General features: G+C 39.6%; 1 protein-coding gene across 7 annotated transcripts in view; it reads left to right on the top strand.

Annotated features, from left to right (window-relative positions):
- The window catches only part of LOC127556776 (zinc finger protein 664-like), a 33,509-nt gene continuing 5,658 nt past the window's right edge, over window positions 1-27,851 (top strand). For 2 of the 7 annotated variants that reach the window (XM_051990203.1, XM_051990204.1), the window contains exons 1-3: window positions 1,090-1,765; window positions 6,606-6,732; window positions 25,560-25,624. In XM_051990203.1, coding sequence (XP_051846163.1) covers window positions 1,733-1,765; window positions 6,606-6,732; window positions 25,560-25,624 — 225 coding nt within the window. In that variant the 5' untranslated portion in view covers window positions 1,090-1,732. The other 5 variants (XM_051990201.1, XM_051990199.1, XM_051990200.1 and 2 more) reach the window with 5 other exon arrangements.

Here is a 27,851-nt window from a genome sequence, read left to right as displayed (position 1 = left end):
GAAAAGTAAAAACACACGGGGGGTTTTTACCACTTTCTCAACGGGGCTGAAGGAGGCGCTTAAAGGGGGGCCAGAGACCCGTGTTTCAGGGGGGCAGCTTGGAGGGAGGCTCACTCCCCCCCACGGACGGAGGGATGAGCGGCTGTCCCGGGGGAAATGTCCAAAGGAACAGAAACGGCATCAAACCCGCGGCGGGGCCTGAGAGGGCTGAGCAAGAGAGGGGTTCCCTGTCCCTCCTCACTGAAGGGGGGAAGGGCGCAGGTCCCGTGGCCAGAGGCCCCTCCCAGGAGAAGGGGGGGCCGAGCCCTCATTTGTAATTATGCAAATGATCGAACACAGAACTTCCACATGCACTCTCCCATCGGGAATTTCCCATCACATCCGGGTCTCTTTCTTGTACGGAACCCCACGTTCCATCCCAGCTCATCCCCAAAGGCTTGGGAACCTCCAGGAAAGAAGGAGGGACGGAACCAGGAATAAAGGGAATCGGGATAAAGTCTTCACTGTATCAAAGAAGGCCGCCTGGTGACGTCACTCCCGCCTCCGCCCCTGAGCTGCTGAGCCCCAGGGCATGCCGGGAGTCCCAAGAGGTGCAGGCGCGGCCTTGGACGTCCCTTTTCCTTCTTACGGCTCCTCCCATTCCGCGCCAGTTCGGGGCGATCTTGAGCAGTGTGGAAATCTGGCGCGGAAGTGCGGCTCCGAGCGTGGGGGTGCGCGCGCCTGAGAGGGGCGCCCGTGGAAAAGCAAACATGCAGTAGCTAAGCGCGGGGGCGTGTAACTGAGCTTTGTGCGTGGGGGGAGGGGGGTGTGCCTGAGTGTGCGTGGGCGGGGCTGCACTGGGGCCGGAGCCCTGAGATTGCCCCTGCATGGGATGGGGGCGGGGCGTGCTTGTGCCTCCCTGTGGCTTGGGGGGGGGCGGGCACTGCGGAGTGTTTCTTGGGGAGCCCAACTGGCCCCTCCCCCGCTGAGCCCCCAGTATCGCCTCGCCGGCCGCCAGTGGGGCTTCTCACACTTTGGGGAAGGTGAGGATTCCATGGCTTTACACCCGTGCCTCAGTTTCCTCCGGTGCGAAAAGGGGGTGAGAGCAGCCTGTTCCCCTTTACCTCCCATGAGATCCCTTCTGTAAAACACTAAGGGCCGGGCCTGGGATACAGGAAGTGCTCTCTATATGCAGCTCGTCCTGTGAACTCTGCCCCGTCCTTTCTTTTTGCCTGGAACAGTGGGGGTGGAGGAGGTTTCCTGGCAGGAGGGGGACTGGGGCTCTGCTATTTCCCTGCTGGTGGTCATGGGACCTCTGTCATTTCTGGGGCCTTGGGCAGGTGGGGGTCCCACGTGACAGATGGGGAAACTGAGGCAGGCAGGGACCAAGGGCTTGGCCAGGGTCACAGTGGCCTTCCAGGGATTTGGGTGAAGGCTTTGTGATCGGGACCCCATGGGCCTCATGCTCCCAGGGCTGCCCTTCACCGCAGTACGCAGATCTTGGTGTCCAGACCTGGGGTCCTGGGAGGGTCTCCCCGCCCCCACAGGGGACCTCTCTGCCTCCTTTTTGAAATCTCTGGGCCTCCTCCTGGGGAGCAGCCTCTCTCCACCTTCCCTGCCCTCAGGGCTCTCTCTTTCTCCTTGTGGGCAGGTCAGCATCAGCCTGGGCAGAGAAGTCTGACTCCACCCTCCTCTGGGGCCCCCCTCCCTCCCCAGGGCAGCTGGAACAGGACCCAAACCCGGAACCAAAGATATGGCCCCTGATAGCCTGAGACCCTCTTTCCAGGTGAGTGCAGCCCCTCCCCAGAGTGAGCAGCCCCTGCCCAGGGGGAGCCCAAGAGAGCCCAGGAAGCTTCTTCCTGTCAGAGGGAGGGGCCCCGGCAGGGCTGGCAGCAGGGCCCGAATCACCCCCTGGCGCTGCCCATTTCCTGCCCTGTCAGGCAGCTCCCAGGGCTCTCTGAGTCCTGTCTCCTTTGCCAGGTCTCAGATCAAATCAATAAATGTTTAGAAAACAGCTCCTCTGGCCCAAGCTCTGGGCGAACCACCAAGGATGCAGAGGAAGGTAAAGAAAAAAAAAACCAGATCCTGCCGTCGCGGAGCTCCCCGGGGGAGAAAACAGCTCCTGAGCTGTGTCCACACCTGCGCTGGGCAGTGTAGATGGGAGCTACTCTCCGAGGGAAGGTTCGGCCGTTTGGGGGCAGGAAAAGCTGTTACAGAAAGGGAGAATTTAGCTGAGATGGGAAGGAAGCAGGAGGGGAGGGAGGAGGCCGGTGCAAACAGGAGAGAAGCCAGTGAAAAGGCCCAGGGTCAGGGGACAGAGGGTCCTGGTTAAGCATAAGCCAGGCATGGACCCACACTTAACACCATATACCAAGATAAGATCAAAATGGGTCTATGACCTAGGCATAAAGAACGAGACTATAAATAAATTAGAGGAACATAGAATAGTTTATCTCTCAGACTTGTGGAGGAGAAAGAAATTTGTGACCAAAGATGAACTAGAGACCATTACTGATCACAGAATAGAAAATTTCGATTACATCAAATTAAAAAGCCTTTGTACAAATAAAACTAATGCAAACAAGATTAGAAGGGAAGCGACAAACTGGGAAAACATTTTCACAGTTAAAGGTTCTGATAAAGGCCTCATTTCCAAAATATATAGAGAACTGACTCAAATTTATAAGAAATCAAGCCATTCTCAATTGATAAATGGTCAAAGGATATGAACAGACAATTTTCAGAGGATGAGATTGAAACTATTACCACTCATATGAAAGAGTGTTCCAAATCATTATTGATCAGAGAAATGCAAATTAAGACAACTCTGAGATACCACTACACACCTGTCAGATTGGCTAAGATGACAGGAAAAAATAACGATGAATGTTGGAGGGGATGCGGGAAAACTGGGACACTAATGCATTGTTGGTGGAGTTGTGAACGAATCCAACCATTCTGGAGAGCAATCTGGAATTATGCCCAAAAAATTATCAAAATGTGCATATCCTTTGATCCAGCAGTGTTTCTATTGGGCTTATATCCCAAAGAAATACTAAAGAAGGGAAAGGGACCTGTATGTGCCAAAATGTTTGTAGCAGCCTGTTTGTAGTGGCTAGAAACTGGAAAATGAATGGATGCCCATCAATTGGAGAATGGCTGGGTAAATTGTGGTATATGAATGTTATGGAATATTATTGTTCTGTAAGAAATGACCAGCAGGATGAATACAGAGAGGCTTGGAGAGACCTACATGAACTGATGCTAAGTGAAATGAGCAGAACCAGGAGATCATTATACACTTCGACAACGATATTGTATGAGGACATATTTTGATGGAAGTGGATTTCTTTGACAAAGAGACCTGAGTTTCAATTGATAAATGACGGACAAAAGCAGCTACACCCAAAGAAAGAACACTGGGAAACGAATGTGAACTATCTGCATTTTTGTTTCTCTTCCCGGATTATTTATACCTTCTGAATCCAATTCTCCCTATGCAACAAGAGAACTGTTCGGTTCTGCAAACATATATTGTATCTAGGATATACTGCAACATATCCAACATATAAAGGACTGCTTGCCATCTAGGGGAGGGGGTGGAGGGAGGGAGGGGAAAAAAAAAAATCGGAACAGAAATGAGTGTAAATATAATGTAATTATTAAATAAAAAAAATTTAAAAAAAAAAAAAAAAAAAAAAAAAAAAAAAAAAAAGTAAGCATAAGCCAGGAGCCCAACGTCCCTGGGGCAGAGAGGAAGACTAAGGTGGGAGAAGGCCGGGGTGGGGGTTGTGGTGTCTGCCATGTGCCGGGAGCCACATAAAGATGGTCTCATTGATCCTGTTGTGGGAATTGTCAGGATCCTTGGTAGGGAAAGTCAGAGTCAGGGAGCTCAGGGTCCAGCCAGAGAGTAAACTGTGGGTTATTTATCCCCGGGAGGGTGTGACAGACGCCATGACTGGGGGGTTACATTTCCTCAGATGTCACAGACACAGTCTCTCCTCCTTACCTGACCTGGGCTTTGGGTTGGATTTGTTGGTCTCATAGACAGATAAAGAAGTCTGAGCTAAGATCTGGTTAGGACCCGAATGCTTGTTTGTTTGAAATTATTTTCAATTTCATGTCATGACAATTTGCAACGTTCATCTTTATAAGATTTTGAGTTCTAGATTTTTCTCCATCCCTTTTTCGCTCTTCCTAAAGCGGTGGGCAACTTGATGTAGCTGTAAACATGCTGTCATTTAAAACTTATTTCCCTATTAATCAGAGTTGTGAAAAATGAAAAAGATCAAGAGAGGAGAAAAAAAGAATAAAGTAACTAAAAGCTACGTTCTTCAATCACCTTCAGAGTCCATCAGTTCTTTATTTAGGAAAAAACCTTTTCCTTCTTGAGTCTTACAATTGCCTTAGATCCTTGTGCTTCTGAGAAGAGCCGAGTCCTTCATAGTTGCTCACCACACTCAGTTGCTGATTCTGTATGCAATCTTTTCCTGGCTCTGCTCATTTCAGTTTGCATCAGTTTGGTTTTGTAGTTCTTTCTGAAATCTGCCTCTTCATCATTTCTTATTTTACAATACCAATTTATTATATTCCTACAGCACTGCTTGTTCAGCCATTCTCCAGTTGATAGGATTCATGCCCTCAATTTCCACAATGTTGCCTCCAGAAAAAGGGCTGCTGTGAATATTTTTACACATGTAGGTCCTTTCCCTCTTTTTGTAATCTCTGTGGAATCATATAGACCTAGTGGTGGTATTGTTAGATCTAAAGATTTGCAGAGTTTGCTTGCCCTTTGTTCATGTTTCTAAGTTGCTCTCCAGAAACCTTGGATCACTTCTCATTTCCTTTTCAGTGCACTAGGGTCCCAGTATTCCCACATTCTTTCTAGCATTGATGATTTTTTGTCTTACTGGTCAATCTGATAGATGTGAGCTGGTACTTCTGAGCTGTTTTTATTTGCATTTTGCTAATCAAAAATGATTTAGAGTACTTCATTTTCCTACATCTATTTGATTTCGTCATCTAAAAACTGTTCATTTCCTTTGATCATTTCTCAGTTGAGGAACAGTAATACATTTGATTTAGTTCTAGAGAACTGATGTATTTGGGAAATGTGGCCTTCATCAGAGAAATTTGCTGGAAAAATAATTTCCCATCATTCTTGAAAAGTACATCTTTACCAAAAGAAGAAAATGTGAATTGGGAATTCAGGTTTCAAAAGTCTTTATCATAGTTATTTCTGTCAGAGCTAGAAAACACAGGAAGAAAAAAATAACTGGGTCAGCTAGGTGGCACAGTGGAGAGAGCACCACCCCTGAAGTCAGGAGGACCTGAATTCAAATCTGGCCTCAGACACTTAAAACTTCCTAGTTGTGTGAACCTGGGCAAGTCACTTCATCCCAATTTCCTCAACAACAAAAAAAAAGAAAAAAAAAATAACTGCCCTATTACTCAGATACTTTGGCAACATTTGCTAAATCCTTTTTGCCTTTTTAGACAGTAACAGGACCGGAAGTGAGTGCTCTGAGTTTTCTCACAGTGCTTGGGGGACGAGAGATACTGAAGGGGACATCTAGTACATTGATAAGAGAATGGCAGCATAGCATTAAATGAAGTCAGTGATGTTTTCTTCAAAATTCACTTTGAAAACTCTTAGTACTAGATCTGTAAAAGTCTGGATCCTAAGCTTTGGAGGACATGATTGTATGTTAAAGAAGGAAAGAAATTGGGATTGGGTGGCAAAAAATAATGAGCAGGAAGCAGTCACAGAATAAGGATTGGACAGATTCAAAGATCTCCCCAGCCAGGATAGCCTGATCAGGAGCAAGGAATGTGGTGTCAAAGACCCCTTCTCGTTCCTTGGAGGCCGGGCACTTACGAGTCCAGGTCGGCCTCCTGATCTCTCTGACCTCCTGGCTGAGACCTACCTGGGGAGTGCAAGCACAGATTTCTAGGAGACAGTTAATGTCCCAATTAATCATCTCTCACAAAACACATTTCATTAATAAACTCACTGTATGAGAAGAGATGAAGTTTCATCAACTTGTCTGGGAAGAGTCTCATACCAGCTAGTTGAGGCCAGATTCCCTTTAAAATTCTTTTCCTGCTTCCATCTAATTTAGATTTCATTTTAGAATCATAGGAAATTTACTAGATAATTTCTTTGTTCTCTCCTCAGCAATCACTGCTTATGATTTCTTCCCCAGAATACAGATTTACGAGGTTCTAACAAACTCTTCATAGAATTTTTTTTTCATATGTAATGACTTAAGACACTCCTGTGGGGAGGAATGTCTCATCAACTTCTCTCTTTCACCTCTACAGGTTCTATAGAATTCATTTATTCTCCCTGATTCTTTTGAGGGAAGCATTTTATATTAAGATATTTTCCCCAACTTTTATTATCCAACATGACTCTCATTTGAAATAGAAAATGCTTTTCTCAATATTCCACTGGGCTCTTAATACCTGGTTCCAAGTTTGGGCTCTGACACTCCTAAGAGTTTTATGAGTTTTAGGCAATTCCCATCTCTACTTCTGCTTCTTCCTCTAAGTTGATGAGAGTAGGACTGGATGAATTCTGGAGGATCTTTCAGCAGCAAATCAAGTGACTTTTGATGGTTTAGGAATTGGTGACAATCAAGGATATTGTGGTGGATTTCACTGAGGAGGAGTGGGGGCTCCTGGACCCTTCTCAGAAGGAGCTCTACAAGGAGGTCACGCTGGAGAATGTCCAGAATCTGGTGTCCCTGGGTAAGGACCATTTTCTCTCTTTTCTTGGTGTTCATCATCAGTTCAAAATGAGCACAAACAGTACAGAAATGAAACAAACTGTGTTGCATCCCAGAAATTGAATTGAGCACTCAGTCATCTGAGTGTACCAAGTCTCCATCCATTTTGGTCTTAGCTGGAGCCTTTTTGAGTTACATAATTCACCCTCAGTCAGGTAGCTGACATTACTGCCACATTCGTTAGGTAAATTCCTTGAAAACATGCTAAAAAGAATGGGAGAGGCAAAATAGGACAGGAAATACTTAGCTCCCGAGGACCATCCCCTAAAACAAAAAACAAATGCCTCAAAATTCATTTTGAGCAGCATTTGTCACTAAAATGCCAGAAGTTGACAGGACCTTAATAGGATCATAGGAAGGATCTCCTCTCCCTAAGTAGAGATTTGACCGAAATGAAGTTCTATGTACTCTAGGCTGATTCTGCTAAGTTAGACAAGAGCAAGCCCTGGGGGCATCTGCATTGGCCTGGGGTCTCAGCCTCCAAAGTTTTTAGCTCTTGCAAGGTGAAGGGCAAGGTGAGGTAATTGAAGAACAAAGGGCCCTGTTCTAAAGAAAACTTCACAGATGAAGATCTCCTGTCTCAAATATTCAAAGGGATAGGAACAGGTAATTTCTGATGAAGAAATTAAAACTGTTTACAGCCATATGAGATTATTGATTATTATTGATTAGGGAAATGCAATCAAAAACCCCATTTTGATATCGTGTTGGGAACACTAATATATTGCTGAAATTATGAACTGATCCGCTCAATTTGGAGACAATCTGGAATTATGGCAAAAGACTTATAAAACTATATACTCTTTGTCTCCAAAGTACAATATAAGGTCTGTTTGCCAAGATAATTAGGGAAAAAAGAAGCAAATTTATGTGTTTTAAAAGATTGATAAGAGCTCTTTTTTTGGGTAACAGAGAGCCAGAGACTGTAGGGATGCCATCAATTCATGAATGGCTAAAATGGAGTGTTGAGGCCTTTCTTGCACTCAACCATGGCTAATCTCCCCGATTCCTAGGCCCAATCAGAAGGTTCTCTGGTAAATACAAGATCAATCTTACCTCGGTTTTGAGGTCCTCAGAAGTCCTCCTGCTATCTCATACGGACACAATTTGAACACAACAGAGCACCCGAGAGTTTTGGCAAACAAGCCTTAGACTTTATTCGCGTAGTCTACACCTCACTCTATGACCTCTTGCACTCCTAGTATCTCTCCAAACCAAGCTCCAGGTGGAAAAAGACAGCTGGCAAAGAGAGTGCTTCCTGCTCCAAGCTTATATCTTGTCTACGAGGTCACAGGCACTAGCCAATCAATGATGAAAATTATCTCCCGAACTTGACAGATCTCAGAGTAAGATTTTGGGATTCCCGCCATGGCTGGAGGTCCTACCCAAGAAGAAAGTCCCTAAGTACTCAATTCCAATCACATCCGGGGACCTTGAGACCACTGGCCCACTTCCTGCTTGCCTGACCTTTCTAATGGACCTTACAGTCCCCTTTCTTTCAAAGCAGGCACCGATCGTTCCATGTCAAGCTACTTAGCATCAGCTGTAGTTGGCTTGATCAACAAGAGCACTGAGTACCGTGCTCAAAGAGGCAGGAAGCAACAGTCCAATTAACCCCCTCACATGCCCAAGGAGAGAAGATACCAAAGAGGCAGGATGTCAATGAGATAGGATGTCACAATTCTCACATTTCTAGTACAGTTGCCACAATTCTAGTCTGTCACAATTCTAGTGCACTTGTATACATCTTTTGAAAGAAATCACAGATAAAGGTGCAAAACACAAAGGTGCCCATAAGCAAAGTCATGTCCCGTGACATTGTCTCAATAATATTAACGCGTGGGCATGTTGGTTTTTCACCCGCTAATTTAAAAGCATAGCCCTTAAATAGAAAGCACAGGGCAAAGCCTCTCCCCAGGCCACCAAATGGCCAGTAGCCATGGGGGAAGCAAGCAGGCCCATTGTTCATTTACAGTCTGTTTATATTGCTTATAACCCAAGACAGTCCATTTCATCTGCTGCACTGGAGCTGTGCCTGCTGTCTCTGGTGTCACGGTCAGGAGGGACATGGCTGCCATCAGCGTCGGGAGGGATGCCGACATCTGGCTGGTCCCTCTGGGCTGTTGTCTGGTACTTCTCTTGGATCCCCAGGTCACAAATGTCTCTGGTGGGGATCCATTCCTCTGCTATTAGGTCTGCATCTAGAATGAAAAGAATGTACCTGGGGCCCCAAACCCTGACCAATTTGGGCCTTTCCAAATGCCATCCAAGCCTTTCCACATCACTATGAGAAGAAAGTTCTTCTCAAAAAGACAAACAAAAGTCAGTCAATCTGTCACTTAGCTGCACTTTCTGTGTATACCAGAAGTGCGTTGCTAAGGTAAAATCCAAAGAATTTAAAATGTAAAACCAAAATAATTAAAAAATGTAAAATCAAAATAATTTAAGAACGTAAAACCAAAATAATTTTAAAATGTAAAACCAATATAATTTTAAAATGTAAAATCAAAATAATTTTAAAAGTAAAAGCAAAAGAGTTTAAAAATGTAAAATCAAAATAAATTTTAAATTGTAAGTAATCCCATGTATGAATTGCCACATCTCGGGCATATCCCAAAATTCCCATCTCTTGTTTAAAAGATAACATCTTGGGTATATGAATAATCTGTCCAGTAATGACTTGGCTAGTAGGATTATAAGAAATGCCAATGGAATGGGCAAAGTCAAATTCAGTGCAAAAAGACCTAACGGCAGAAAATTTGTAAGCCAATTCATAACTTTTCTTAAATGCATGTGAGATTCCTACAATGGAAATATGGTTGCTCACATGCCTTACTGCTTCTCCAGATTGGAGTGAAGCCATGAAGAATTGAGAATGTATATCCACAGTAACATGGATGCTCTGCCTTTTAAAATGAGTAATGTCCATTGGTCTTAACACATTAAATTTCAAACCATAAGGGTTTTGTTCTATAGGGAGCATAGGAGAGTGAAAAGAAAGATAAGCTGTATAGCCTTTTGCCATGCTCCTAGCTTCCCTATAGTTATCACAATTTGCAAATATAAGACACTATCAGCCTCATTATAAAAGATATGATTTGAAAGTCCACTCTGAAAATGGGTGTGTAGGATATAATGTTTATCTGAGTGCTTTCTCACTCACCCTCGAAATTCTTTAAAGAGCTGATAATATATATTAAAAACTATAAATTTTGAGCTGTGGCAATTCTTTGTACCACATCTATTGAACATCTATTGAATAAGCTGAATCAAAAATTATTTTTACATACCCATGGGCAAGGCTTAGAGCTGTAGCCAATAAACTTTTCCACTCTGGGATGGTTTCACAATATGCATCAATTTGTGCACTGGTATGAGAGAGATATAATTCACCAGGTCTTGTCCCAGATAATTTTACTACTTTCTCAATGGCTTTTATTGAAATTCTAACCACAAACACTGGGTAAAATGTAAGTTTTTTATCTGATTGTGCTGGGAAGTTCACCCACTTCATGTTGTCTCCTTGATGAAGGATTTCTATGGGTGCCTTTTTTATAACAAAATTTGATATTTTCAATACTTTTTTAGTTATTTTTTCAGCCATATTAGATGAAACCAATTCAATCTCTTTTAGAGCCTCTAGAGCTTCTTTTTAAAGCTGGTATTGTGAGTTTAAAGCACCATTTCCTCTTAAAGGTAGTACCACCTTAATTCTTGGTGATACTTTTTTCACAAGGGCAGGGTCATCAGCCACATGCCTTTGATTCAAAGTAGAGCTGTTCTTTAGGCCATGTGACAAGGCCGTCCATTCAAATCCTTTATAAGGCTCAGCTGAATTAATGCTGGGCACCGGAACGATACATTTCTTCATATCCTCCTTATCTAGAGAAATAAAATTCTTAATCTTAAAAGATCATTCCTCAAGCAATGGAGAAGGTGGAAGCCCAAGCTGAAGAACTTCTGCTGTCTCCATGTGTCCATTTAATTTTCTCGGATCAATAAACATTCTCCATTCCCCAAATTTCCTTTTTATAACAAAGTCAAGGGGATTCCAAGAGCTTAGAGAAGCTTGTAAATGTCCTTCGTTAAATCTTTTCTGTCTTATGCCTAATGAAATTTGAATTTTTTCATCTTTTAAGAAGTCTCTTCCCCACTGATTAATGGGGGACCTTTCAACTGTAAAATAAATTTTTCTGTCTTATATTTAAATTTCCATTTCCCAAGAGATAGCACTATTTTTAGCTATTATAGTTCCTGTTATGCCAGACATATAGGTACTTGCTGTGGTCTTTAACCCATTACAAGACCAGCTGGCACATCTAATGGTTGCACTATCTACATCTGTATCTACCAACCTTTTCAATGGTCTGCCATTCATACAGATAATGAGCAAAGGACACTTGGCTATGAAAGCTTCAGTCCATACTAGCCTTAAATTTTTTTGCCTAAGTCAAAGTTTGAATTACTAATACTGAATTGTATTTTAGGAGTGTGAATCAATAGATCTGATGTTGCTTCTCTTCCTGGGTCATAGATCACACACTATCTATATTAGTGATTAAGACAGCAGTTTCCCAAATCATTCTATAAATAAACACTGTTTTATAAATACTTGTAGGGGGTTGGGCAATTAAGCCAACTTGTGGAAAAAAAAATCCATGAGGTAAGCAAAGGGGAGTTCCAACTCTCCAAAGACTATCCTTACAGTTCTATAGATATAAAATTCCACTCTTTCTAACTGCAATATCTGCTTAGACTAACTGAGCTGTGTTTTTAAAATTTTTCTGAATGTTATAGCAATTGGTGTCCTCAAGACACCACGAGTATTTCTTGGCTAGGGCCATAAAGCCTTCTCCATTAACTGTTACTATTTGAATTTGAATCGGCCATTCAAGAGGCCAGTCAATTTTTATAACAGATATATCAACTCTTGGATCAGTCATTCCTAAGAATGGCCTGTTTTCTATATAAATATTACACATGTTTTTTTTTCTTACCCAATCACTTGAGTAAAATTCACCTCACCAAAAGAATGTAATGGGAGTGCTTTAGCAATTGGATGATCTCCCTTTAAGTTAAATGGTTCCATATATCATAGTATGTATAATCATAGGTGCATAGTCTGAGAGTTCGATTACTAATCTATCTCCATTTTAGGTTGGCCTCAACATGTGCAGTAGTCCATGGGTTAATGTTAAAACCCCCAACTGCATTCACCAAATACTGTAAATATTTCTCATCAAAATTTGATCCTAATCTATCTAGTATATTTTTGGGTTCCTCATGGGATCCCCTCGATAGTTTCCCTGAACCACGGTATTATTTCTCTTCCTGGTCCTACAGAATTTTGCCAGGTGGCCTATCTTGCCCCAAGCAAGGTCAAAGAATTTTCCACCTCCTATTGGCTGCTTATATCTCAGTAGTGCTTGCCTGACCTCTCTAATGGACCCTTACAATGGAGAATGACTTACAATCAATGGTTAATAGTTTCAGCAGTGGTTGATGATGTGTGTTGAGAACTTTATGAAACAGTTCAGCTCATCTCTTCCATTATCATACCCTTATCACTAATCAATGTAGCTCTGTCAGCATTGGGCAGCTTAGGTCTTTGGTCCATAAATAAACTTCAGAGCATCATAAAAGAGTTTTGACTTGTTACACTAAATGTAAAAATGAACTTTATCTGCTTTTATTTGCTGGACTAAAAATCTAACATGTCTAATCTTTGCTTATACTTTTGGGAGAGTTAAACACTGCCTTCCTAGAGATGGATAATCTAAAGTACTTGTAATTTTGTAAATCTTGTAGAGTTCTCATTTTTCATTTAATACCTTCTGAATTTCCCTTTATTTTTTTTAATAGCTTTTTATTTACAAATTATATGTATGGGTAATTTTACAGCATTGACAATTGCCAAACCTTTTGTTCCAATTTTTCCCCTTCTTCCCCCTTCTCCTCACCTATATGGCAGGATGACCAATACATGTTAAATATATTAAAGTATAAATTAAATACACAATAAGTATACATGTCCAAATCGTTATTTTGCTGTACAAAAAGAATCAGACTCTAAAATACTGTACAGTTAGCCTGCCTGTGCAGACAGACAAAAATAGAGGGATTGGGAATTCAATGTAATGGTTCTTAGTCATCTCCCAGAGTTCTTTCGCTGGATGTAACTGGTTCAGTTCATTACTGCTCCATTAGAACTGATTTGGTTTATCTTGTTGCTGAAGAGGGCCATGTCCATCAGAATTGATTATCATATAGTATTGTTGTTGAAGTATATAATGATCTCCTGGCCCTGCTCGTTTCACTCAGCATCAGTTTGTATAAGTCTCTCCAAGCCTTTCTGAAATCATCCTATTGGTCATTTCTTACCGAACAATAATATTCTATAATATTCATATACCATAATTTATTAAGCCATTCTCCAATTGATTCCCCTTTATTTTCATCAAACTCATTTGGGTGTTTACTTTTTTCCCAGATGAGTAAATGTGGTACTATCCAACAAATCTCTGAAAGCTGTCTACTCTTTATCTGTTCTACAATTTTCAATTGTTTGTTGGCTCAGTTTTCCCTCTAAATTAGCAAAAACTATTTCAGCACAAAGAAGACTCTAATCTGTCATTAAGTGTTTGGTAGTCATCTTGGCCTTGGACCCCTGCCTTTGCTGAATGTGTATATTTCATTGGGAGATGATAAGTCTCTGATTGGTCCAGTACTTTGAGATGGACATCTCACATATTCTCTCTCTCTCTTTTTTATTATTATTATTTTTTTTTCCCTGAGGCAATTGGGTTTAAGTGACTTGCTCAGGGTCATAAAGCTAGCAAGTGTTAAGTGTCTGAGGCCAGATTTGAACTCAGTTCTTCTGATTTCAGGGCTGGTGCTCTATCCACTACACCATCTAGCTGCCTCCAATCTGTCTCCTTTTAAAAATGACTTGGGCTGTTAAAAGCCATTGTTTGCACTGAGTACATCTATGAAGTTTTGTATATTTAGCTTGGTGAAAAGCTGCAGTGACCCTTATGTAACATTGCTATTTGTGTTTATGTATGTATGTATGTCATTTTTTGTATATGTTTGTCTTCTTCAGATGTAGAAACTGGGTTCACAGTAAATGAAATGAATAAAAAGCTGGGAATTTTTGTGGAAGAACATGACCTGCAAAGGTTCATAGATGATCCCTGTGACTTCAGTTTGAAGGAATTGCATGATTTGAATCTCAAAGTAGATAGATTTCCAAAGAGTGATTGTGAATTGGATGAAATTGAAAAGAGATTCAGATGGAGTTCTATCCTAAATCACTGTAAGAAAATGATCTCAGGGAATGATTATCTTCAAGGTAGTGAATACAAGAAATGCTTTACTGAAGAGATAGAGCTATTGGTTCCAGGTAATCAAAGGAATATAGCTGTGAAGTGGAGTTCAGACCTCAGTGGCCATCAGAGGAATGATACTGAAGAAATGGTTTCCATAAGTAATAAAAGTGAGAAGGCTGTCAGTCAGAGCTCTAATCTCTTTACTCATCAGCAAATGAATATTAGAAAAGAACCTGATGAACATAGTGTATGTGAAACAATCTCATCCTATCACTCATCTCTTCCTTATCACCCTGGAATTAAAAGATTTGCATATGATCAGTGTGGGAAAGCCTTTGTTTGGAATCCAGCTCTTGCTAGCTCAGAGAAGGCTCATCCTGGAGAGGTGTCTCAGAAATGTACTAAATGTGGGAGAGCTTTCTATTACATATCATTACTGCTTGACCATCAGAGAATCCACCCTAGAGAGAAGCATTATTTATGTCTTCAGTGTGGAAAGCCTTACATATGCAATCAATGTGGAAAAGCTTTTACAGGTCTCTCCCAGCTAGCAAAACATAAGAAAACCCACACTGGAGAGAAGGCTTATGAATGTAATCAATGTGGAAAGACTTTTAGATGGAGCTCCCATCTTGCTAGACATCAGGGAATCCACAGTGGAGAGAAACCTTATAAATGTAATTATTGTGGAAAGACTTTCACGGTGAAGGGCAATCTTGCTAGACATCAAGGAATCCACACTCGAGAGAAACCTTTTAAATGTAATCACTGTGGAAAGGCTTTCACACAGAGTTCCTGTCTTGCTAACCATCAGAGAATCCACACTGGAGAGAAACCTTTTAAATGTAATCAGTGTGAAAAGGCTTTCATAAGTAATTACAGGCTTGCAGAACATCAGAGAGTCCACACTAGAGAGAAACTTTTAAAGTGTAATCACTGTGGAAAGGCTTTCACACAGAGTTCCTGTCTTGCTAACCATAAGAGAATCCATTGGAGAGAAACCTTTTAAATATAATCAATGTGGAAAGAGTTTTAGATTCAGCTTCCGTCTTGCCAGAGATCAGAGAATCTACACTGGAGTGAAACCTTTTTTTTTTGGAAAGTGTTGGTTTTTTTTTTTTTTTTTTTTCTATTTTGGGTAAGAGAGGATAACAGTGGGAAGTGTACTAGCCATAGGATTGTCCTTCCTCTAATCTTCTAATCTAAAATAATAAGGTATTATTACAGTAATTATTATTACAGTAATGATACATGTAATAGAATAAGACAGGACATTTTGAAAAATGTTTTATTGAATTCATTACTACTCAAAAAAGAAATTCAGGCTTTGCAAATTCGTTTCTTGATATATTTTTCTGTTTTATGTAAATTTAAAATGTTCATTTGATTTCATTTGTATGAATTTCAAAATTAAAGAAGTCAGATATTAATGGTTTCCTGTTGTGATTTTCACCAGTGTTGAGGATGTTATTACAAGAAATCATAAAATTATTTTCATGACATTCTCTATCTTTTAAATCTATATCTTTAATCAAGAATTCTCCTAGCTACACTTGTAGATTATACCTAACAATTTACTTTTATTTTAAAACCAAATATTTTTATAGGAAAAAAATCTTGTACCTCTCTTACCTACCTGAAATAAAAAATGACAAAAAATGGAAATCTTCCCATTATAAATTTTAATAATCATTGCAAAATTCCAATACTGTCTAATCCCAAAATGTATTGTGTCAAATATATTCTTGAGCAGTTCTTACTTAGAAGATGCCATGAATGTTTTCTATTGTAATCTTGAGCATTTTGCTCTTGTCTTCTTTTTTTCAGTGACATTCATTCCAAATTGAGGAAGAGTCCCCTTTCCTACACTCACACACACACACACACACACACACACACACACACATTCCTATATATATATAATTTTTTTTTTTTTTGGCTAAAGCAATCAGGGTTAAGTGACTTGCCCAGTTAGGAAGTGTTAAATGTCTTCGAATAGACTTGAACTCAGGTGTTCCTAACTTTAGGACTGGTGCGCTATCCATTGAGCCACCTTCCTTCTCATTTCCTATCCTTTAAATGATTAATTTCATTTTTCTGTGCCTTTTCCCTGAAAAAAATTTTCCCTATTTCTCTTCTTTATCTTTTTCATTATTCAAACCCTTTATTTTTGGATTCATGGAACTTACAACTGAGTTAGCTCTTTTCCATTTTCTATGTTCCTTAAGGCTTTAGGACTTGGGAGGTATTTTGGCTTCCCTTTTCTTTTTTTACAAAAGTTTTTTTTTTTTTTAATATTTTCTCCCACTTACATTTAAGCCTTTTGTTTTACATTTGTTTTTAAGATTTTTGATTTTTAGGTTCTCTCCATCATTTGCACCCACAATGAAGAAATTACAAGTGAAATTATAAAAAAAATTTCCATAAAAGTCAAGTTGTGATGGGGCGGCTAGTTGGTGCAGTGGAATTCTGTCACCACATATTGAGTTGATGGAGTTTAGGACCCCAAAAATATATTGGGGTCATGGTGAGGTGTTGCAAAAGAAATTGTAAATTTAGATGATCTGCAGGTTCAGAGGCAAAGAAAAAATAATAAATATTACGCTGCTTGTGGCAGGCTTAATCCATATGAGCTTTAATAAAGAAAAAGGGACTGAGTAATCTCCAAGGGGGAAGACACACTAAGGCAGAAGAGGCCATTAATGCATGACCATGAACCTTGGGGGACCTGACATAGGTAACAGGGACATCTGTGTAAAGTGGGTTGGGTTTGGGGAGATGTGGTCTTTAAATTACAATAATTCTCTCTGGGGGCAGGTTTCTTGGGGAGATTTTCTGGAGGCACCCTTAGTTTCCGTTCCAAGTAATAATCACTCAAATGCAGCCAGGTGTTAAAAGTTCAGATCTTTTATTGCTTTCTCCAGAATAGCCCGATTAGTTTTCTTGGTGGCCTATCTTTCTGCTTGGTTCCAAGAGCTCCCTCCAAATGTCTCCAAATCCAAAGGTTTGTCCTTCAGCCTCCAGCCAGCACAAAGGTAGAAAATGGAATGAGTCTGACTCCACCTCTGAGAGTGGGCTTGTGGGCTTCCTCCCAGAGTGCTCCTTCTGAGTCTTGTCTCCTTGCCTGGGGCTGGGCAGCTTTCTGGAGAGCCTTTCAGACCGGCCTTGGTGCAGGAGGCCAGCCACCACAGCGTTGTGAGATGGGAAGAATGAATCTGGTTGCACCTCCGAGAGTGGGCTTCTTCTGAACTGCCCTGACTGGCTCACTGAAGCTCTGTTTATGCTGGGTGTAAAAGGCTGACTCCTCCTCTGAGGCAGGGATTAAGGAAGGTGTGAATACACAAAGTTACAAAGTTAACTTTGTGAATCTCCCATACTTGTGAACTCCAATGAGTACTTAAATACATTAGTGAGTTAGAGAATTTACTAAGTACCATGCTAAGTTAGATAATTATTGTCTTTATCAACTCTAATGAGTTAACACTTTGTAAGGATTCCAACAGGGCCATGATGTAATAACTGGGGAATCAGGAAGGGTCTCTTTGCACAAGTAGCCTCTGAGCACGTACCATCATCAACCACTGCTGAATCTATTAACCATTGATCTCAGGTCTTATTACATCCCTCTTTACTCATTCATCAATTGATGGTATCCCTACAATTTCTAGCTCTTTGTCACAGTGGACCAAAACATAGCATTCTCACTCTGTTGTTGTTTACTTGCATTTTGTTTTCTTTCCCAGTTTTTTTTTCCCCTTCTTGATCTGATTTTTCTTGTGCAGCGGGAGAACTATATAAATATGTATACATATATTGGATATAACATGTATTTTAACATATTTAACATGTATTGGACTATGCCATCTGGGAGAGGGGTGGGAGGAAGGAGGGGATAATTTGGAACAGAAGGCTTTGCAAGGGTCAATGTTGAAAAATTACCCATGCATATGTTTTGTAAATAAAAGAACTGTTTAAAAAAATATCTTGGGAAGCAGACCTTATAGTGGTATCTTTGGGTCAAGGGGATATACAGTTTTATAAATCTTTGTTCATAATTCCAGATTGTTCACCAAATTGAGTGGATCAGTTTATAATTTCAGCAACAATATATCAGTGTCCCTAAAATGATATCATAATGGTGTTTTTACTTTGCATTTCCCCAATCACTGATGATTTGGGACATTTTCTCATATGGCTGTAAATAGTTTTGATTTCTTCATTAGAAACTACCTGTTCCTATTTTTTGAATATTTTTCAATTAGAGAATGATTCATATTCTTATACGTTTGACAAATTTCTTTATATATTCGTGACATGGAATCTTTATCTTAAAAATTATGTATAAAAATATGTTCGTAATATTTTGCTTTTCTTGTGATTTGGCTAAATTAGACTTTTTGGTACAAAAGTTTTTAACTAAATGTATTTAAAATTACCCATTTCATACACTATAATGCGCTCTGTCTCTTATTCATTCATAATTTTTTTTTTTTTTTTTTTGCTGAGGCAATTGGGATTAAGTGATCTGCCCAGGGTCACACAGGAAGTGTTAAGCTTCTGAGGTCAGATTTGAACTCAGGTCTTCCTGACTTCAGGACTGGTGTTCCATCCACTTCATTGTCTAGCTGCCCCCCTCATTCATAAATTTTAAAATTATTCATGAGTGTGATCGTCAATGTGTTCTGAGGTTTTAAAATTTTCTTATGTCCCCTTTTAAATCTAGATTGACTTTCTTAGTAAATATCATAAGATATTACTGTATGTTCAATTTCTTCCAGTCTGCTTTCTAGTTTTCCCCATAATTTTTACCAGGTAATGAATTCTTATCACAAAAACTTAACGCTCTATATTTTTTAGCACAAGATTCCTATAATAATTTGCCACAATGTATTTTATTTCTATTCCATTCTACTGACCTAATTTTCTGTTAAAGATAAGATTTTTTTATTGTTATTATCAGTAGGTTATTTTAATTTTTATTCATGAAATGAAACAAGCGTTTTTATAATATAGTGTGTGTGTGTGTATAGATATAGATATAGATATAGTAAGGGCACATGAAACACTCGATATTCCTTTTCAACACACAAGAAAGTTATGTAAATTTCTTTGTAGTTTCCTTTTTTCCTTCCCTCCATATATATATGGTTACATATATATGATGTTCTTAAATACTCCTATTACTTTATATTGCATTCTCTTGGCTCTGCTTATTTCAATCTATTATTTCATGCAAGCCTTTCCATGATTTTCTTCTAGTACAGTAGAACTCCATCACAATTATATACCACAACTTGTTCTACCATTCCCCAGTTAAGAGATATTTCTTCAATTTCCAATTCTGTGCAACCAGAAAAAGAGTTGTTATAAACATCTTAGAATATAGAGGTTCTTTTCCTTTTCCCCTAATGATCTTGGGAAACAGATCTAATGTTGGCATCATTGGGTCAAAGGGCATAGGCAATTTCATAAGTCTTTGGGCATAATTACAGTTTACTTTTTGCTTGATCCCATCAAAATTGCACCAGCAATAAGAAGTTTGGATCCCAATTTTTCCACATTCCCTCCAATATTTGTTACATTCCCTTTCAATTATTTTAGCCAATCTGATAGTGTAAAATGATCTCAAGGTTGCTTTTAACTAGTTTCTCTAATCAATAATGATTTAGAGCATTTTCCCACATGATTATAAATTTGATTTCTCCATTGGGAAACTGCCCATTTATATCTTTTGGGCATTTATAAATTAGGAAAAGACATTTGATATTCTTATAGATTTTAGTATATTTGAGAAATTAAATCTTTATCTGAAAAGTTTTCTATAGCATTTTCATCTACAGATGAATTTTGCTATTATTCTTTTGAGTTCAGTAAAATAGTTTTCTGGTAATTTAATTGGAATTTTAGGGAATCTATAAATTAACTTGGGTAAGATTTGTTACTTTTATTACACAGGCTCTATCTACCTATGAACAATTAATATTTCTTGAGTTATTTAAATATGATTTTATTTCTATAAGGTTTTTTTTTCCATTCATGTACTTCCTGGATTAGCTCTTAAGGTGTTTTTAGGAAATTTATACTATCTATATTTATACTATACTATCTTATTATCTCTTCTGTCAGGGCTGTGTTGATAATATAGAGAAATGCTGATGTTTTATGTGGGTTTATTTTGTATTCTAATTTTTTGCTAAAATTATTAAATGTTTAACTTTAGTTGAGTCTTTTTAATTCCTTACATACCAATAGATAGTCTTCAAAAAGAAATAGTTTCTTTTCAATGTCTTATTACTCTTGCTAGGATTTCCAATACAATATTGAATACTTTTAATTACAGTGGAATCCCTACTTCTCATGTGATTTTAGTAGAAAGGATTCTGGCTTTTGCCCATTACCAATAATGCCCGCTGATGGCTTTAGGTAACATTGTTTTTTTTCAACTTAAAAGGAAAAAAATCTATTTGTACTTATACTTCCAACAGATTTTTAATAGAATTGAGTGTTATATTTTACTAAAAGTTTTTGCTTCAGCTGTTGCTGTAATCCCAAGGTTTTTTAAAATTATAGTTATAATCAATTATGTGAATAATTTTCCTTCTATAATTCCAGCCCTGCATTCCTGATATAAATCCCAGTTGATCACATTGTATCATTTTTGCAATATATTGTAATCTCCTAGGTCACATTTTAAAATTTTGTACTTATATCTTTACTAAAATTGTTTTATAATTTTCTTACTCATTTTTTATTCTTTCTGGTTTAAGTATCAATACCTAGCAGTTTAGTGGTACCCCTTCTTTGCCTATTATTTGAAATAATTTATTTAATATTGGAAGTAGATGGCATTTTAAGTGTTTGTAGAATGTTCATGTGAATCTATCTCGTCCTGATGCTTTTTCCTTAAGAAACTCATTTAGGACCTGTTTAATTTCTTTTTGTACAATAAAAATATGTAGATATTCCATTTCCTCTTCTTTTAATACCTTGAGAATTTTTTTTGGGGGGGGGACTAGTGGAAAATTGGATGTCATCAACCTCACACTCTTTTCTGTAGTCCAGACAGCTGGTGATGATTCAAGATGTAGCTGATGACCTTGGTGTCTCTGATGTGCAAATATCTAACCTAGCTCTAAGGGCTACACAGCCTCTGCTTCCCCTGCCTCCCTGTGAATAATTCTCAATGGCCATTCTCTTTGACAAAGGGCAGATTTCTTTAGGAGAAGAGGATACTGAAAAAATGGTGATATGCAAGAGACTTCTACTATTTTCTCCTTTATCTTGCAGCTTTGAAATTTCTGTAAGTTTTTATCTTGAGATCTCTTTTAGAGGGTGAATTGTACATCTCTTCCCTGCCCCCTTCTCCCCTCCCCCCATCTAATTTACTCTCTTGTTCCAGAATTTCAGAACAATTTTTCTTAGTCATTTTTTGAAATTGCATCTAGATGCTTTTCTTGTTGCTATTCATAACTCTCCAGTAATCCAAGAATTCTTATGTTATCACTGCTTGATTTATTCTCAATTATCCTTTCTTTTTCTAATGAGATATTTCTGTTCTCTTTTATTTTTTCATTCTATTGTTATTATTTTAGTATTTCTTGATAATGTCATTAGCTTTCTCTTGCCCAATTCTATTGGCTAAGAAGTTATTTTTACACAAGTTTTGAGATCTTCTTTTCTACTTGGTTATTTTCTTTTCACATTTTAGTTTGATTTTATTGGATTGCTGTTATTTATTTACTTACATACTTAGTTATGAATTTTTCTTCAATCTTTTTTATTTGATTTTTGAAGTTCTTTTTAAGTTCCTTTAAGAAATCTTTTTGGGCTTGTGACCATTTGATATTTTTCTTGGAAGTTGGAGTCCCTTTTCTTAACTTTACTTTCTTTCTCTGAGTATGAACAGATTAGTTGTATCCCCATAGTAGCTATCTATGGTTAGATAATTTTTTCTTTGCAAACTCGCTTTACTTTTATTTTATTTTAAGCCACTTTTATTAGTATCAGCTCCTTGTCCTGAGGTATGGGGGAGGATACCCCAGGATTGAGATCCTTCTTACTGTCACTTGCCTGGCTCTTTCTAGTTCCCAACCTTAGGCACTCCTCCCTACCCTTGAATCCAGGCCAGGGTACCCAGCCACACTGTCCCAGCAAATGCTCCCACTCCCTAGGATCTCCAGCCACAAACTTCAGTAGACTTCTCTGCCCAGATATGGAGACGAGGTTCTTTGCTCTCTTGCAAGTGCCCACGGCCAGTAGAATCCTTGCTCCTTCACTACAGCACTTAACAGCTGTGGGCTTCTTCCTTAGTCACAGCTCCAGCCTGGAACCATGTCTGGTCAGCGTAGCAGGATATGGGGTCTAGTCAGAGAACAGGGCCCTTTGTTCTTCAGTTGCCTGACCCTACCCCACAGTGTGTCAGAGATAAAAGCTTTGGAACCTGAGAACACAGGCCAACCCAGCTGCTCCCAGTGCTTCTGTTGGCTGACTTACCAGAGTCTGCCTAGAGTGCCTAACTAACACTTCAAATCTCTAGTAGGCAGATGAGATCCTTCTTAAAACTCTGTTAGGGTTCTGACAACTTCTTGAGTTTTCATCACTTTTGCTGCTCAAAATGAATTCTGAAGTATATTTTTTCTTGTTTCGGGGGAGATTCCTAGGGAACCAAGTATTTCCTGTCCTATTGTGTCATCTTACGAGAATCCTCTCCCCGTTTTTTAAGCATGTTTTTCAAGAGCTTGCCTAACAAATGAACACCATTGAAGTGTTCTAAATCACTTTTGATTAGAGAAATGAAAATAAAAACAACGCAGAAGTACATCTCACATCTATCAGATTAACTAATAGGACAAAAAATAAAAATCATCAATGTGAAAAAGTGGAAAAATTGGGATAATAATGTAGTGATGAGGAAATGTAAACTGATCCAAGCTTTCTGGAGAACTTGGAATTATGAACAAAGAGCAACCAAACTATGCAAATCTTTACAGCTAGCATATACCACCGCTAGGTCTGTATTAGTCCAGAGATCACAAAAAGAGGGAAAAGGCCTACATGTGCAAAAATATTTATAGCAGTTCTTTTCCCGGAAACAAAATTGTGGAAATCGAGGAAATTCCCATCAATTGGGGAATGACTGAACAAGCTGTGGTATATGAATTTAATGAAATAGTATTGTACAATAAGAAATGATGAACAGGCAGAAAAAAATTTTGGAAAACAGTAAAAAACCAAACTGATGCAAAGTGAAATGAGCACAACCAGGAAAAGATTGTATACAGAATCAGCAAAAAGTATAAATGACAGCTCTTCTCAGGAACACAATGGTCTATGACAATTATAAAAGACTGAAGAAGGAAAAGGCTATCCAGAACTGATAGACTCTAAAAATGATTGAAGCATACACATCATGATTAATAGGGAAATAGGTTTTAAGTGATAGCATGTATATACCTATATCAAATTGCCTACCATTTTAGGAAGAAAGGAGAGAAGGAGATGGAGAAAAATTTTAAACTCGAAATCTTATAAACATGAATACTACAAATTGTCATGATGTAATTGAAAATAATTTAAAACAAACAAGCAAATGTACCTTTTTGTATCTGGGCCCTAATCTGATCTTAGTTAAAACTTTATAACAGTCTATGATCAGAGAAATTAAGATAAATTAAGACAACTCTGAGGTACCACTACACACCTGTCAGATTGGCTAAGATCACAGGAAAAGATAATGACGAATGTTGGAGGGGATGTGGGAAAACTGGGATACTGATGCATTGTTGGTGGAGTTATGAACGGATCCAACCATTTTGGAGAGCAATCTGGAATTATGCTCAAAAAGTTATCTAACTGTGCATACCCTTTGATCCAGCAGTGAGAATGGTTGGGTAAATTGTGGTATATGAATGTTATGGAATATTATTGTTCTGTAAGGAATGACCAGCAGGATGAATACAGAGAGGACTGGCAAGACTTACATGAACTGATGCTAAGTGAAATGAGCAGAACCAGGAGATCATTATGCACTTTGACAACGATATTGTATGAGGATGTATTCTGATGGAAGTGGATTTCTTTGACAAAGAGACCTAACTGAGTTTCAATGGATAAATGATGGACAGAAGCAGCTACACCCAAAGAAAGAACACTGGGAAACAAATGTGAACTATCTGCATTTTTGTTTTTCTTCCCGGGTTATTTCTACCTTCTGAATCCAATTCTCCCTGTGCAACAAGAGAACTGTTCGGTTCTGCAAACATATATTGTATCTAGGATATACTGCATAGGACTGCTTGCTATCTAGGGAGGGGGTGGAGGGAGGGAGGGGAAAAATTGGAACAGAAACGAGTTCAAGGGATAATGTTGTAAAAAAAAAAAAAATTACCCTGGCATGGATTCTGTCAATATAAATTTATTGTAAAATAAAATAAAATAAAATATTAAAAAAAAAAAGAGAGAAATAGGTGAGGATAAAGAGAGGGTAACGCTGAAAGAGAATGTTATCCCAGTGGGCAGAGGCTGCTATGCCAGGAAAAGAGAGTTTCCTTGGCGTGGTATATTAGGTCCTGTGCGAGGATTGAGCCCCAAGTTGCCATTTTTATAAGGAAATCGGAGACAGAAGTTTCCATTGAATAAGATTCCCACAGTGCTGTCACTGACCCCAGGCCTAGATGAGACCACTCACTGGGAGTAGTTTTGAGTCAATAATAGGGGTAGAAATTCTCCCTGTGCAATAAGAGAACTGCTTGGTTCTGCAAACATATATTGTACCTAGGATATACTGCAACATATCTAACATGTATAGAACTGCTTGCCATCTAGGGGAGGGGGTGGAGGGAGGGAGGGGAAAAAAAATCGGAACAGAAACGAGTGCAAGGGATAATGTTGTAAAAAAAATTACCCTGGCATGGATTCTGTCAATATAAAGTTATTATAAAATAAAATATTAAAAGACATTAAAAAAAAATAGGGGTAGAAAATCTTGGAATTGAATGCTTCAAGTAGTCTCACCAAGATCAACCACTTTATCTTGGTGCCTTGGGGTGCATCTCACAGAGGATGGATTCAAGGAGAATTTTTCTTGAAGGAGTTTTTGAGCGTTTCAGGGAGTAGCAGATAGAGGGAGAGCTCAAAGACAAGGGTCATTGAGGCTGCTCTTGATCTTATCCCACCTGGGATCCCAAAGCCCAAAGGCTTGCGGGGAGGGCATAAGAGCAAAGGGAAGGAGTTAGGGAGGGAGGCAAGTCCTCTTCTTGCTCAGACCCAGCTCACTTCCAGGCGGACCCTCCCTGCTCCCTCCTGGGGTACATAACCTCTCCCCTGAGGGTGGGACAGGACCATTGATTGTCCCAGTCCTGAAAACTCACTGTCTCATTCAGGTAGGTCAGCATCCAGCTCCTGAAGGGCAGGCTCAGACTCCATCCTCCATCTCTGAGGACCATTTCTCTCCCTATCACAGCTGACAGAGGACCCAAGCCCAGAACCAGAGAGGTGGCCCATGGCAGCCAGAGCTCTTCTTCCCAGGTGAGTTCAGTCCCTCCCCAGAGCTGAGCAGCATCAGCCCAGGGGGAGTCAAGGAGAGCCCAGGAAGTTCCTCCTGTCAGAGGGAGGGGGGCCCGGCAGGGCTGGCAGCAGGGCAGGAATCGCCCTGCTGGCGCTGCCCATTTCCTGCCCCCTCAGGCGGCTCCCAGGGCTCTCTGAGTCCCTCTCCTTTTTGGAGTTAGATCAAGTCAACAAATGTTTAGAAAATAGCATCTCTGTGCCAAGCTCTATGGGAACCCCTGAGGATGCAGAGGAAGGTAAAGAAAAAATACCAGATCTGCCCTCAAGGAGCTCCCAGGGGAGAAAACATCTTATGAGCTGTGTCCACACCTGCGCTGGGCAGTGTAGATGGGAGCTACTCTCAGAGAGAAGGTTCAGCAGTTTGGGGACCAGGAAAGGCTGTTACAGAAAGGGAGAATTTAGCTGAGATGGGAAGGAAGCAGGAGGGGAGGGAGGAGGCCGTTGCAAACAGGAGAGAAGCCAGTGAAAAGGCCCAGGGTCAGGGGACAGAGGGTCCTGGTTAAGCATAAGCCAGGAGGCCAAAGTCCCTGGGGCAGAGAGGAAGACTAAGGTGTGAGAAGGCCGGGGCCGGTGTTGTGGTGTCTGCCACGTGCCGGGAGCCATATAAAGATCATCTCATTGATCCTGTTGTGGGAATTGTCAAGGGTCCTTGGTAGGGAAAGTCAGAGTCAGGGAACTCAGGGTCCAGCCAGAGAGTAAACTGTGGTTTATTTATCCCCGGGAGGGTGTGACAGACGCCATGACTGGGGGGTTACATTTCCTCAGATGTCACAGACACAGTCTCTCCTCCTTGCCTGGGCTTTGGGTGGGATCTGTTGGGTCTCATAGCCAGTTATAAAGAAGTTTTAGCTAAGATCAGGTTAGGACCCAGATACAAAAAGATACATTTGCTTGTTTGTTTTATGTTATTTTCAATTATGTGTCATGACAATTTGTAGCATTCATCTTTATCAGATTTTGAGTTGGAAATTTTTCTTCATCCCTTTCTCTCCTTTCTTCCTAAAATGGTGGGCAATTTGATATAGGCATAAAGTGCTATGATTTAAAACTTATTTCCCTATTAATCAGAGTTGTGAAAAATAAAACAGATCAAAAGAGGAGAAAAAAAGTATAAAGTGACTTAGAGATATATTCTTCAATTACTTTCAGAGTCCATCAGGTCTTTATTTAGTGTTCTTTATTTTATTTATTTAGAAAAAAAGCCTTTTCTTTCTTGAGTCTTTTATAATTGCCTTAGATCATTGTGCTCCTGAGAAGAGCTGAGTTATTCATAGTTGATCATCATACTCTGTTGCTGATTCTGTATTCTTAATTTAAATTTTATTTTATTTAATAATAACTTTGTATTGACAGAATCCATGCCAGGGTAATTTTTTACAACATTATCCCTTGCACTCGCTTATGTTTTGTTTTTTCCCCTCCCTCCCTCCACCCCCACCCCCCAAAGTGGCAAGCAGTCCTATATATGTTAAATATGTTGCAGTATATCCTAGATACAATACATATTTGCAGAACCGAACAGTTCTCCTGTTGCACAGGGAGAATTGGATTCAGAAGGTAAAAATAACTCGGGAAGAAAATCAAAAATGCAAATAGTTCACATTCGTTTCCCAGTGTTCTTTCTTTGGGTGTAGCTGTTTCTGTCCATTATTTATCCATTGAAACTCAGTTAGGTCTCTTTGTCATAGAAATCCACTTCCATCAGAATACATCCTCATACAGTATCGTTGTCGAAGTGTATAATGATCTCCTGGTTCTGCTCATCTCACTTAGCATCAGTCCATGTAGGTCTCTCCAAGCCTCTCTGTATTCATCCTGCTGGTCATTCCTTACAGAGCAATAATATTCCATAACATTCCTATACCACAATTTACCCAGCCATTCTCCAATTGATGGGCATCCATTCATTTTCCAGTTTCTAGCCACTACAAACAGGGCTGCTACAAACATTTTGGCACATACAGGTCCCTTTCCCTTCTTTAGTATCTCTTTGGGGTATAAGCCCAATACAAACACTGCTGGATCAAAGGGTATGCACAGTTTGATAACTTTTTGGGCATAATTCCAGAATGGTTGGATTTGTTCACAACTCCACCAATAATGCATCAGTGTCCCCGTTTTCCCGCATCCCCTCCAACATTCATCATTATTTTTTCCTGTCATCTTAGCCACCGATTCTGTATTCAAT

This window comes from Antechinus flavipes, chromosome 3 (genome assembly GCF_016432865.1).
Source record: "Antechinus flavipes isolate AdamAnt ecotype Samford, QLD, Australia chromosome 3, AdamAnt_v2, whole genome shotgun sequence".
NCBI lineage: Eukaryota > Metazoa > Chordata > Mammalia > Dasyuromorphia > Dasyuridae > Antechinus > Antechinus flavipes.
Note: the sequence above shows the minus strand (reverse complement) of the source record. Positions and strands in the feature narration are given on the sequence as shown.